This window comes from Lethenteron reissneri, chromosome 3, assembly GCF_015708825.2.
Source record: "Lethenteron reissneri isolate LAM-NWPU_2019-01 chromosome 3, ASM1570882v1, whole genome shotgun sequence".
NCBI classification, from domain to species: Eukaryota; Metazoa; Chordata; class Hyperoartia; order Petromyzontiformes; family Petromyzontidae; genus Lethenteron; species Lethenteron reissneri.
In genome coordinates this window covers 14113288-14126462 of record NC_083781.1, presented here as the reverse complement: position 1 = coordinate 14126462, position 13175 = coordinate 14113288, and the positions used below count along the sequence as shown (strand labels likewise).

Here is a 13175-nt window from a genome sequence, read left to right as displayed (position 1 = left end):
ATGCCACGAAACAAACATGTGGCGGTGCAGCCCATGTTGTGAGAGAGCTCTCCACCAGAGTGGATATCGCAGCGCGACCTCTGAGATCCCTTCTAGTCACCTCTGGTCCACGCGGTCGTGCGGCAGCGCTGTCCCACCCAGCCACAGAGAGTAATCTTCGTCACGTGACAATAACATCGATATTTTAATTATAAGAGCTGGTATTTAGCAATAATAAGTGCAAAAACAATTTAATGTAAGGCTTATTTTTGTGCAGCCTTTGGTGACTGCGACGAGACTATAAGCTCGCCACACTTGAGAACCAGATTTAATAGCAGTTGCCTCCCTGCATTTTGAGCCAGGATCCCAGTGGTACGAGCTCAGCAGTCTGACATCCAAGTCAGCTGGCAGCGCTTCGACACCATAGTGACTTTCCTGCCGAGACAGATCAGTCGACACCACGGGAATGTAACACTTCTCACGTGGACTTTGGGGCCGCCGATGGAGATGATTGCCGTCCCATGGCTGGGTCGAGCAAGGGAGATCATCTGCCTTCACCGCCGCAGTACTCCGAGTAAATTGTCCAAGCCATGGGAAACGTTTCGCTTGGCGGGCACGGATAACGACGTCGCGCGAGGAGGAAGCTTGCGCACCGATCACGCGGATTCTGCCACGCTCGGAACGCTCGCGCCCAGTCAGCCGAGGAGAAGGTGTTTAAAAAGTCGTGCCCCTTACCCGGCTGATGGCCAGCAGGAAGCGTGGCGTCTCGAAGGAGGCTCGTGCCTTTGAGCGGCCAAAGCGGCGGTAGAACAGATGCTCGGCCCCAAACACCAGCAGGCTGAGGCCCACGGCCACCACCAGCATGTAGAAGACGCCCGCCATGTTGTCCACGTCCAGCTTGCTGCTCATCACCTCGTTCTTCTCCTTCTTGCAGATGCCGGCCAGCCAGATGTTCTCCAGCTCGTCGATTTCGTCTGCGCGAACGGAGCAAAGCGCAAAAGTGCATGGAGCCCATCGGTCCGTTTCATCACCGTTATTGTCACGCTCATAATCATCATCGTCAGGCATGATAAATCCACTGCTGGATGAAGGCCCCATTCCCAAGCCACCACCACGATCCCTGCGATGTAACAATCCACTTGGCGCCTGCACACGAGCTACTTCCATCGCTCGCCTTCCTCCGGCAGGCGCACTCTAGGACCATCAATGTTACAATAATTTACATGATTACAATAGTGAGTCAGCTTATCAGTCAGCCACAAAACTTCAGAACTTTGGTATTGATTACGAGCTGTGTACAACCTACGAATAAGCACATTCAGTCGGATTTAGGCACTGGTGGAAGGGCAAATTCTGTGAATATTTGGTGTCAAAATGGACTAAACCACAGCTATTTTGTATATATTTTGATTTTTTTGCTAAAAAGTGTTCACAGCGATGGCTGTTCTTCCAACGTCATCGTTATGTATTTTGTTCGCATCTACATCATTAACATCTGAAATCTCTGTTTAGTTCAAGAAGTTAACAACGGGGTTAAACGTTATATTGTCCGCCGAACAACCCTTGGCACACGCAGTATGATTCACGAGACCCCCGGCCTCGTCGAAGGCGGCATTAATAAAGGACCCACCCTCGTGGTGTTAACGAATGTAACGCGCGATGAATACCTAATTGATTGCAAGAGCATGCGCACCCACGAAGAAAGAGCCGCGTGAACTCCGCAGCACGAGGGCCACTTGTGGGTCTGTTCCAAGGGTTGGAACCGTGCTGTGAGACTGCGCATTAATTATCCCTAATTAATTTCCCAGTTGTTCATCGCACACGTGAGTGGCACTCATAGAGCTCCCGCAGTGTTAGCGGTGCACTCCGTATCTACACACACATAACAGAATCATTTAAAGCTCTTGTGTCCCACGTATGGCCAACGATGAAGAAATTGTTTGACCATACTTCACCACACCAGTCGGCGTTGGTTGGTGAAGGTGCGGGGACATGGCGGCCCAGGGCCGGCTCAGACATCACTCGCCAATGATGCTGGCTGTGGCCGGAAATCAAACTCGGGTTCCTGGTGCAGAGCAGTGACCGCTGCAGCACTGCTAACCCCGTGTCTATCACACGTGTCTATCACACGTGTGCTACCGTGGTGGGTCGTCCTGCGAACAGGTGCTGCTGCCTTTGGGTGACTCGCATAGAGATAGATTTCGTGAGTTCCAATGCGAAGAATTAATTTCCTTGTTGATTTATTTGCAACATCTCTGCCAGGTTGAGGAGGCAGAAAATTCGCTTTGGGTTTTCTCGTCTCAGGTGATAAAGTGTGCAGGTGGATTCATTGAGAAACTTGAATGCGCTGGTCGTGGGCTTCGTCACCATTGCTCTTTTCATCAGCGAGACCCATAGCACTAACTTGCACAGATAATTATAGACTTGCATAGAGACCCACTAACTCGCACAGACTCATAGCCTTCCATAGAGACTCACTAACTTGCACAGAGAATGATAGACTTGCAGAGAGACCCACTAACTCGCACAGAAAATCATAGACTTGCATAGAGACCCACTAACTTGCATAGAGAATGATAGACTTGCATAGAGACCCACTAACTCGCACAGAAAATCATAGACTTGCATAGAGACCCACTAACTTGCATAGAGAATGATAGACTTGCATAGAGACCCACTAACTCGCACAGACTCATAGCCTCCCATAGAGACCCATTAACTCGCACAGAGCATCATAAACTCGCAAAGAGGCCCACTGAGAGAAACTGGAATGTGCTGGCAGTGGCTTTGCCCTCAGCACTGTCTCCACCAGACGAGCACTCACAGCCCATCTGCTGCTCTGGTATCCCAGCACCAGTGCAGCAGCAGCAGGAGCAGCAGCAGCAGCAGGAGAATCATTGTGACCACTGCCGCAAGCACCACGCGTTGCCTTGGTGTTCCAACTTTCAAGTAATCCAGCTGCAACGCGTGAGCACCTGAGACTGGAAACCCCGAGGCAGACTTTGTTGCCTTTCTCAGCCGCTAACCAAGAATTGGCACTGGTCTGCTGCAGATGAAGGAGGATGAATATCCCTCTCAATGTAAGTTTATCATCTGCGATGACGTTTTCTTCAACGCGCCTGTACATTTTCTGGAATCGACTGTGGCTTCCATTGTATAAGAAACATTGGTCTAATTCTGAATGAGACAGAATCCAAAGAGATACTGTCACGTGCCATGAGCCATTAGGGTTGCCACCTCTGAGGTTCTAAAAGAACGGACATATCATGGGAAGAAGAAGAGGAATATCTCACAAAACTGGAAGAGGGAAGAACTACAGGCAAATGTATCATCTTGTGTGGTGTAGTATTATTATTATTATGCAAATGGCAAAAAAAACCCGGGACTGTTAGTGTCCGGGGAAGAATGACAGATTCCACAGGACATCTACCTCGACAAGAGGACGATCCTGGGAAAACCGGGCCAGGTGGCAACCCTATGTGCCGTTGCCGCACTGCGCTTGTGTTACCGTCGCCCATGAACTGAAGCAGGGCCAGGTCAATGTGCTTCTTCCACTTGGACGCCTTCTGCAGCCCGATGCCGTAGCCCGAGGTGGCGAACACCTTGCCGCTGCCGATGGTCACCAGCTTGCAGCCCTCGTCCTTGCCCGCCATGTAGTTGAGGACGGCGGCGTCGTAGATGAATGCGTCCAGTTTCCTGGCCCGCAGCCGCGGCCGAGTGAAGGAGACGGGGGGGGGGGGGGGATGAGAGACGCGGCGTCAGGACACCGCCCGAAAAGGAGATCCCTCACTCGATCGAGATCGGCGATCGGAGTTGAGAAACAATGAAGACGGAGGGGCGGTCCTGCAACTGCTTGCTCTGGCCACGGCTGGCGGATGGGTCTCCACGAGAGAGAGTACCCATTAATGTGCCCTGAGCGTATGACTCGATATTGATTCAAGAAAGGGCACGCCCTGACTTGCCACGTAAATACCGCTTTGGTAAAGAGGTAAAGCCGCGGTCCTGCAATTTCTGGCTAATGCCACTGCTGGCAGAAGGGTCTCCACTCGAGTGGGCTCTAGATTGCCCCAGTCGAGGGTACTTTGGTCTACTCATCCACCACGCTGGACAGACGTCTTGGGAGAGGTGGGAGTACCGACACTTGACCCCACCGCACGCGACCTGTCGATCTACTTAATTGGCGTGCGCACTTATTAAGAATTCTGCCCCACTGCTGGATTGCAAGTCTGGTGCATTAGCCAATACAGCACCCAGTGTGATAATCGACCATCCAAAACAAATCCTAATTCAGAGAGCACTCAGCTACCAGCAACTACAAGTAATAGGAGAGGACAATTCCTGCACTAAATTAGAACAATTACCGCAGATGGGGCACCGTTTTATGAAGTTATTATCGATGTAATGAACAGAAAAACAATTCATATTTTGGCAAATAATGTCGGCTTATTTTTGCCATGACTGATATAATGCATTCATAGGATTCCACGAAAGATGCCAAATTTAAAACTGTTTGCTATTAATCTTAGTCCTATGAATTTTTTGACGTTATAAATATCTGATTAATTTCATTACCCAGTGCAGTGTTTTTCGGTGTCCCTCGACTTTATTCTAAAACTATTCTATTCTAAAACCTCCGTTTCAAATGTACGTGTGGGCCCTCAGGCTAAGCTCAGGCCTGGGTGAGACACCGTCCACTTGCGAGGAGGCTCCATCGAATGTCTCCTTTATCCTTTCCAAAGTCAAGGCGTCTCGCAAGCGACCAGCTGAGCGCTGTGAGCTCAAATCGTGAACTGGGGGGCTGACGGCGAGCAACTGGCCGACGCTTGAACGAGGCATTTGAGCAGTGAGAGATCGTGGAGGTTTTTATCCATTTGGAATCAGAAATACAACAAATATTTCATGAAATTCTAACCGACGAGGGGAGAATTGAGATTGCACAGTTAACTAAAGATGGCCCTCCAATGAAGTATTGACATTTAAAGGAATCGTGTAAAAAAGCTGGCCAAAACATCAACAATGTGATAGTATATATTGGGACACAGAAAATAATGTAATTGCTGCTACAAATTAACTAACCTCTAAATATCTTCTGCAGCAGGAACAATTACAATATACATAACTAGTCTGACTCATCTGTGTTGTTTAAGTTGGGTGGCCATGGCGATTAAAACTGTGGAAGTGCTGGCTGCATTTGCTCGGCATTCTGCCTCGTCAAAGGCCCATGGAGCAGCAGCAGCAGGAGCAGCGGCAGCAGCAGCAGCTACAGCAGCAGCAGCGGCAGCAGCAGGAGCAGCAGCAGCTACAGCAGCAGCAGCTACAGCAGCAGCAGCGGCAGCAGCGGCAGCAGCAGCAGGAGCAGCAGCTACAGCAGCAGCAGCTACAGCAGCGGCAGCGGCAGCAGCTACAGCAGCGGCAGCGGCAGCAGCGGCAGCAGCAGCAGCATCAGCAGCGGCAGCTACAGCAGCAGCAGCTACAGCAGCAGCAGCAGCGGCAGCAGCAGCAGCTACAGCAGCAGCAGCAGCAGCTACAGCAGCAGCAGCTACAGCAGCAGCAGCTACAGCAGCAGCAGCAGCTACAGCAGCAGCAGCAGCAGCGGCAGCAGCAGCAGCAGCAGCTACAGCAGCAGCAGCAGCAGCTACAGCAGCAGCAGCAGCAGCGGCAGCAGCAGGAGCAACAGCAGCAGCAGCAACAGCAGCAGCAGCAGCAGCAGCTACAGCAGCAGCAGCAGCAACAGCAACAGCAGCAACAGCAGCGGCAGCAGCAACAGCAACAGCAGCGGCAGCAGCAGCAGCAGCAACAGCAGCAGCAGCAGCAGCAACAGCAGCAGCAGCAGCAGCAACAGCAGCAGCAGCAGCGGCAGCAGCAGCAACAGCAGCGGCAGCAGCCACGGTGACTGCGTGGCCACTCGCCGCTGTGCGTTCACCGTCCCCACTCTTTGCACGTGGACACTGGTGCATGGCAACGATAGCAAATGGGCAGAACGTTTTTTTTTATAATCGGCTCGTACAAAAAAAATCAGTTTGATTCCAATTAGATTCTAAAGCAACGCGTTGTGAATAAGCCTGCCTCTTCAGTGAATTCAATAGTTTTCAGCAAGCATATGGATTTTTGAAAGAAAAAAGCGAGCCGCGAATGAATACAATTAACAACTAAAAAGCAATGCGTTAAGGTGAAAATAAATATTTTATTTGGCTAAATCCCCCCTTTGCAATTGAATAAGGGATTAGAGAACCCAGATTATGCCTTACCCTGTCTTGAGACTCTCAAGTGCATCCTCCACTGATTTTTGGTTGTAGCGGGACATGTAGTTGTGCATTTCTGGATAATTGTTCCGAATATTCCTCTCGGTGCTTCCATTGGGAACGGTTCCAAAGCGAAGCGGTGTGTTTTGCTCATTGGGCTTCTGGAACTAATCCCACACCCAACAAGAAACAACAAAGACACAGATACATGAATAGAGCACACGCAGAGATCCACAATTTATAATACACAAACAAGCAACATACAATCGTAACATTAGTAATGTGTTGGTGTGGTAATTAGGTTATTTTGTCGCAATAAACAAAACAACTGATGGTGTTATGTTTAACGAATTAACACAACAATATTCGGGATGTTTCCACGGCTGTAGCGCTGTGTGCATCCTCCGTCTGTTATCGGGTTGTGCCGTGCTCAGCTCGGCACCATGTCAGACGTTTCGCTTCCTGAACGGGCTCCCGGCTCAGCCAGGAGCCCGTTCAGGCGCACGAGGCGGAGACACGGCGGAGGGGTCATTCAATTCGACATTCGTCCCAGAGGAAACACGCATTTGCACCTTCTCCGTACGTCGTGTAATCTCTTCAACGACACTGGCAGACTATTTGCAGGTGACAAGCTACGTGCATTTGCAATTAAAATTAAACATGGATAAAAAATATATATTGAAAGATTTCCTCAGTTAGCACACGATTGTTCTCAGTGATGCGTCAAAGCGTGGCGTTCGTGCTGAGATCCGCCGACGTTTCCGCTACGAAACATCTGACAACATTGGCACGCTACTGGCTGGGGTGTGCGGCCGTGCCGTAGGCCTCTCTTGGAGGTGTTCCCTGGTCGTGCCGCGTGTCCTCGCGTCGCCACGGTGCCTGACGTGTCTCTACTTCAGGAACTGAACCACGTCGAAGATGTCAGACATCGTGCCGAAGGACACGCTTGTTAACAGGAATAAAACACATATCCTACACACGTTGTCCCAGCTGCTAGTTCATACCCGTTACAACATTTAGACGCCGTGTTTTGCCAGGTGTCACCGCTCACAGTGGATTACTCCCGTCGTGTCGACGGGAGCTTTTGTTGCCACATCATTTCGCGCTGCCACTCTCGCCTTTCCGTTAATCTTTTAGCACAAATTTGAAATTTGCTCTTCACTGCATTGTGAGTGTTAAATGCGTATGACATCCCACATCTGTCATTATTATTTTTATAATTATTTTTTTATCACCGCTGCTGAACGTCAGCCCAACGGCAAAGCACCCAGGACGTTTCAAATGTCGCGTCTATTTTTGTGGAATCGGGGTGAGAACTGAAGACGCCGAGATCGTCTCGTCGCAACAGTGACACACGGCACTCTTGAAAGTCTAGCAGGTAAGAGTTCATACGTTCATTGAATGGAGCAAGCTTATACGAACTTGGGCGACGTGACGATGGAACATAATTATAAAGTCGGGCAGAGCGAGAGGAGAAGCAGAAGGAGAGGTGGTGTGTTGGTGGTGGTGATGGTGGTGGTGGTGATGGTGGTGATGGTGATGGTGGTGATGGTGGTGGTGATGGTGGTGGTGATGGTGGTGGTGATGGTGGTGGTGGTGATGGTGGTGGTGGTGATGGTGGTGATGGTGGTGGTGGTGATGGTGGTGGTGATGGTGATGGTAGTGGTGATGGTGGTGGTGATGGTGGTGATGGTGATGGTGGTGGTGATGGTGATGGTGGTGGTGATGGTGGTGGTGATGGTGGTGGTGGTGGTGGTGATGGTGGTGATGGTGATGGTGGTGATGGTGGTGGTGATGGTGGTGGTGATGGTGGTGGTGGTGATGGTGGTGGTGATGGTGGTGGTGGTGATGGTGGTGGTGGTGATGGTGGTGATGGTGGTGATGGTGGTGGTGATGGTGGTGGTGATGGTGGTGGTGATGGTGGTGGTGATGGTGGTGGTGATGGTGTTGGTGGTGGTGGTGATGGTGATGGTGGTGGTGATGGTGGTGGTGATGGTGGTGGTGATGGTGGTGGTGATGGTGGTGGTGGTGATGGTGGTGGTGATGGTGGTGGTGATGGTGGTGGTGGTGATGGTGGTGGTGATGGTAGTGGTGATGGTGGTGGTGGTGATGGTGGTGGTGATGGTGGTGGTGATGGTGGTGGTGGTGATGGTGGTGGTGATGGTGGTGGTGGTGATGGTGGTGGTGATGGTGGTGGTGGTGATGGTGGTGATGGTGGTGGTGGTGATGGTGGTGATGGTGGTGGTGGTGATGGTGGTGGTGATGGTGGTGATGGTGGTGGTGGTGGTGATGGTGGTGGTGGTGGTGATGGTGGTGGTGATGGTCGTGGTGATTGTGGTGATGGTGGTGGTGATGGTGGTGGTGATGGTGGTGATGGTGGTGGTGATGGTGGTGATGGTGGTGGTGGTGGTGATGGTGGTGGTGATGGTGGTGGTGATTGTGGTGGTGATGGTGGTGATGGTGGTGATGGTGGTGGTGATGGTGGTGGTGGTGTGGCCCGCGGTGTGGTGGTGGTGATGGTGATGGTGGTGGTGATGGTGGTGGTGATGGTGGTGGTGATGGTGGTGGTGATGGTGGTGGTGGTGTGGCCCGCGGTGTGGTGGGGGTGGTGGTGGAACAGAGTGTGGATTAGACGACACAGCGAGTCTGGTCAGCCAAGTCCTCAAAATGGGTGTAGGAATCAATGAGTGGAGTTCATGTGCTGTGTTGTGTCTGTGTGTTGTGTCTGTGTGTGTGTTGTGTGTGTTGTGTGTGTTGTGTGTGTTGTGTCTGTGTGCTGTGTCTGTGTGTTGTGTCTGTGTGTTGTGTGTGTTGTGTGTGTTGTGTGTGTGTGCCTGTGTGTTGTGTGTGTTGTGTGTGTGTTGTGTGTGTTGTGTTTGTGTGTTGTGTGTAGTGTGTGTGTGCTGTGTGTTGTGTGTGTTGTGTGTGTTGTGTCTGTGTGTTGTGTCTGTGTGTTGTGTGTGGTGTGTGTGTGCTGTGTGTTGTGTGTGTTGTGTGTGTTGTGTCTGTGTGTTGTGTGTGTTGTGTCTGTGTGTTGTGTGTGTGTTGTGTGTGTTGTGTCTGTGTGTTGTGTGTGTTGTGTGTGTGTGTTGTGTGTGTTGTGTCTGTGTGTTGTGTGTGTTGTGTGTGTGTGTTGTGTGTGTTGTGTCTGTGTGTGCGGGGCCCCGCGCTAGGCGAGCGCCCTGCTGCAGCTGCTGCTGCTGGGGGAGGAGAGGGCTGTCACCTTCTTGTCGCTCAGGCCGGACACCTGGTCAATGTACTCCTCCTGGATCATGAAGGCTGCCAGGTTGGCTGTGTAGCTCGCCAGGAAGATCACGGCAAAGAAGGCCCAGACGAGCACCATGATTTTGCTCGAGGTTCCCCGTGGGTTTTCGACGGGCACCGAGTTGTTGAACACCAGAGCCCACAGCAACCAGATGCATTTTCCGATCGTAAAAGTCGGTCCGTCAGGCGCTACGGACACCAAGAGCGCACGGCGAGAAGGCGACATTGAAATGGTTGTTTGGCAGCAACTTCACAGCAGTCGTCGTTAACTGGGAGCTCTTTCTCTCTCATTATTTATGACCGTGGACCAGATTCACGTGTTTTTTGCAATACGGCTAAAATGCCAGAAGAGCCGGTGAAAGGAACATTCTTCACCAGTCCGTGAATCCAGCTGTCAAGTGTCAGCTTAAGTTCATTCATGCCAGCTAACCCTGTCTATGAAAGGTACAAACATATTTAGAGGTGCAGCCCTGCAATTCCCTGCTCATGGCAATGCTGGAAGAAGGGCCTCTGCTATAAGAGCTAGAGAGTGCCTCTGCAGTGAATGTAGACCCAGCCTCAAAGAGCGCCACGTGCCACTTGGCAATGGACCACAATGGTGGCGCAGCCGTTGCTTCTGCTGGCTGGACAGAGGCATTGCTGTTGCAGAGGCTTGTGCCGTTGTGTTTTACCTGCCGCGCCGGGAGAACGAATGGGAACCAGCGAGCTCTGGATCACAAAGTCCAGCGCGCCGATAAACCGTGAAGCCGCGGGCAGCATCCCGCCAGCCACTGTTTGCGAATAACTTTACGCGGATAGTGATTTAAGTGGATATTTTTTTAAAAGCTAATAGATTGTATTTGCCATGAAGTTACAACGAGTTCATATCATCTGCCCTGAGGATATGTATGCATAGCAGTGGGCCTTGCAGTTAATGAGCCAATCGATATACAGACTCGAGTACATTGAGGCACAATTGACGGTAGCAGTCTTTCCCTGTGGAAAAAGATAAACACAAGCAGTGATAGCGCGAATATGAGTCACTGCAGCAATGTTTTTTCAATTAAAAAACTGCCATTGATGAAATTTAAGGCTTCGTTTATTGTGCGAGGGAGTTGAGCGGTGGCCCAGTGGTTAGCACCCCACGCTATAAGCCCGGCGACCTTCGATTCCCGACCAAGGCTGACGGCAGTGACGAGTGATATCTGAGAGTGAGGGTCAAAAGAATTGCTACAATCCGTGCCGACTCAATGGTTGGACGACGTCCACAAAGCCGCGCCGTGCACAGCGCGCGCGTGCACAGCGCGCACGTGCTCGCTGACCCCGGCTGCTTAGCACACTGCAACGCATTCCATCGGTTGGGCTGCACCCATAATGTGGATTGCCTCCGTGGTGTAACGGTCAGCACGCTGGACTTGCAATCCAGAGGTCACTTGGCTCGATTTGATCTCCAGGGGCGGCAGTTGAACCAACGGTGCCAGCTCCTTAGGTTCCCCCACCCTCTTGTCGGAAACGTGAGACTCGCCGCAGGTTGCGTGTGGCGGGGTAGAGGTGTGGGTACCCCCACCTCTTCCAAGACATCTGATCAGCGTGGAAGAGTAGGCCACGTACCCTCTCAAGGTCCCTCTGGTAGAGGCACTTCTGCCAGCAGTGCTGCGAGCAAGCTATTGCAGGGCTGCACCTTTACCTGTCCTCTACCAATCTAATTATGTATCTATGTAAGGCTCCCCGTGTCACTGACATGTGGAGAGAGGCGAGGGTCGACGAGGTTGCTTACTCTTCCGTTTCAACCCCCTTAGCTGTGAATGAAACCTCTTTCCCGTGGATTGCGTGTGACTCTTTCTTTACCGGCCATTGCAATGATTATTTGTGTGGGTAACGCACGTGCCAAGTGTCACGAAGGCGACAAGGGCTTCTATAGCAATGAAACACCGCGCACAGTGCCTGCTGCTTAACGCCCTGCCCTTTTGAGATGGACTCTTCAGATATCTTCGTCAATATTTACTCGTGTCCATAAATTGTGTGGATCGCTATTGATGAGCGTTCCATTGTAGAAGTGGAATCGACGTTTGTGTATCTTTATGGTTGTATCATTAGGTCAAATATGTAACGCTGCTTTAAATGGCCATTTTTGGAATGTGCAGGGAGACAAACCACGGGGATTACAGGGAAGTTGATGAAAAGGAAAGCGTAGTCGTTGAGTGTTGTACGTACCACCCCTAAACACTTGTACATCAATCAGCACGTTACGAAAAATGAGTCAGTTGTTATTCTACGATTCTGCAATTTATGTTGTCGTCAAAGCTAGAAAGAAATGGGAATTTTGTGAGCGCTGGCCTCCTGTGTGACCACTGCTTAATGGAGTACCGTTCCAAAGTGCAGCGATCAAAACAAGGACAAGTTCTCAATAACGTGTTTAAAAAAATGGAGATTAAAAATTACTTTTAATATTTTTCAGGATGAAAAAAAGCCTCGCGAGTTTGGAGGCTGCATTTGACTTCTCGTATTGAGTTTGTGCGGTCCTGCTGTGTTTAATGGAAGAAAGAATGTATTAATGCATCACAAGTTTTTCTTAAGAAAGTAAAAAAATGTGATAGATGTAATAAGTGTAATCGTGTGGGAAAACACGTTTTTACCAATGTTACTTATCTGAAACTGTTTAATCGCTTTTAAATCATGTATATTCCTCAGGAAAAAGGCAGTGGACCTGGTTAAAAACACATTAACACAAGACAGGGTAAAATGTCCCCGTAATGATAATTAATCGTTTTGATTGAAGCCTTCAGCTTGACGTAACGTACGGCTGGCTCAGGAGGTGACTGAGGGCGATCGGTGATTCGGGGAACTTCACGAGGGCCGAGGCGAAGCAAGGTTATTGGGTCAGAGCGCCCTGGGGTTGATGAGACCAACGCGAATGAAGACAGAGATCGTTCGGGAAGGGGGTATGAACACTGCAGACATATTCTTAAGGCGTTTTTTCTTCCCGTTATGAATTCCTCAGGGCGTGTTACTTGTGAATTGCACCGATTGTGATGGGCTGTTTTTCAGCACGCGAGGACTGTGGACTGTCGTCGCAAGGTACAAAACCAGTGTCTCTCACTCGCCCCCCCCCCCCCCCCCCCCACTTGCTGAGCTTACTCTTCATATGACAAATCATAGTAATAATGTCAATCACGAAATGACTGCCGCGGCTCAAGAGGTCAGCGCACTTAGGTAGCACCGCTGAGCACCTGGATTCGAAACAGGGCAACTGCCCATGGTGCAAGCGGATTCTACAGCGCAGGTGATGCTCTCAACTCACGACACTTGAGAGTTCATCGTCTCAGCCTCGCCACCAATGATTGCACAAAACCTGCCACGGTGGCGAGATGTTCACTACTTCTCCTGGTATGCAGGAGGGCTGAGGTTCGATCCCGAACCCTGACGCCTGCTGTAAATGCATAGTTTGCGTGTCTCTCTCCGCGTTGTCGCGTGGATGTTTCTTTGGGTCCTCCGGTGCTCCCCTCCACATTGAGAATCAACGTCACCACGCGTTTACAGTATTTGCCTGCGAGAAATAGTTTCCACGTGATGACAAGCCACTGCACTGAGCTATCGTTCGTGGCCAGGTCGCTTCTGAAAATAGCTGTATAACTCAATGGGCCTATACCTGGTTAAAGAAAAAAATGTGCATCATCCTTAATGAGGTGTCTCTCACACAGGGTGATGCTC

General features: G+C 50.6%; 1 protein-coding gene across 3 annotated transcripts in view; it reads right to left on the bottom strand.

Moving 5' to 3' along the window:
- The window catches only part of LOC133347229 (glutamate receptor ionotropic, NMDA 2C-like), a 122460-nt gene that overhangs the window by 18751 nt on the left and 90534 nt on the right, over nucleotides 1-13175 (bottom strand). For 2 of the 3 annotated variants that reach the window (XM_061559331.1, XM_061559339.1), the window contains exons 8-11: nucleotides 9445-9674; nucleotides 6228-6388; nucleotides 3410-3675; nucleotides 715-953 (exon numbers count right to left, since the gene is read on the bottom strand). In XM_061559331.1, coding sequence (XP_061415315.1) covers nucleotides 715-953; nucleotides 3410-3675; nucleotides 6228-6388; nucleotides 9445-9674 — 896 coding nt within the window. The remainder of the gene's footprint in view (nucleotides 1-714; nucleotides 954-3409; nucleotides 3676-6227; nucleotides 6389-9444; nucleotides 9675-13175) is intronic. The other variant, XM_061559347.1, reaches the window with a different exon arrangement.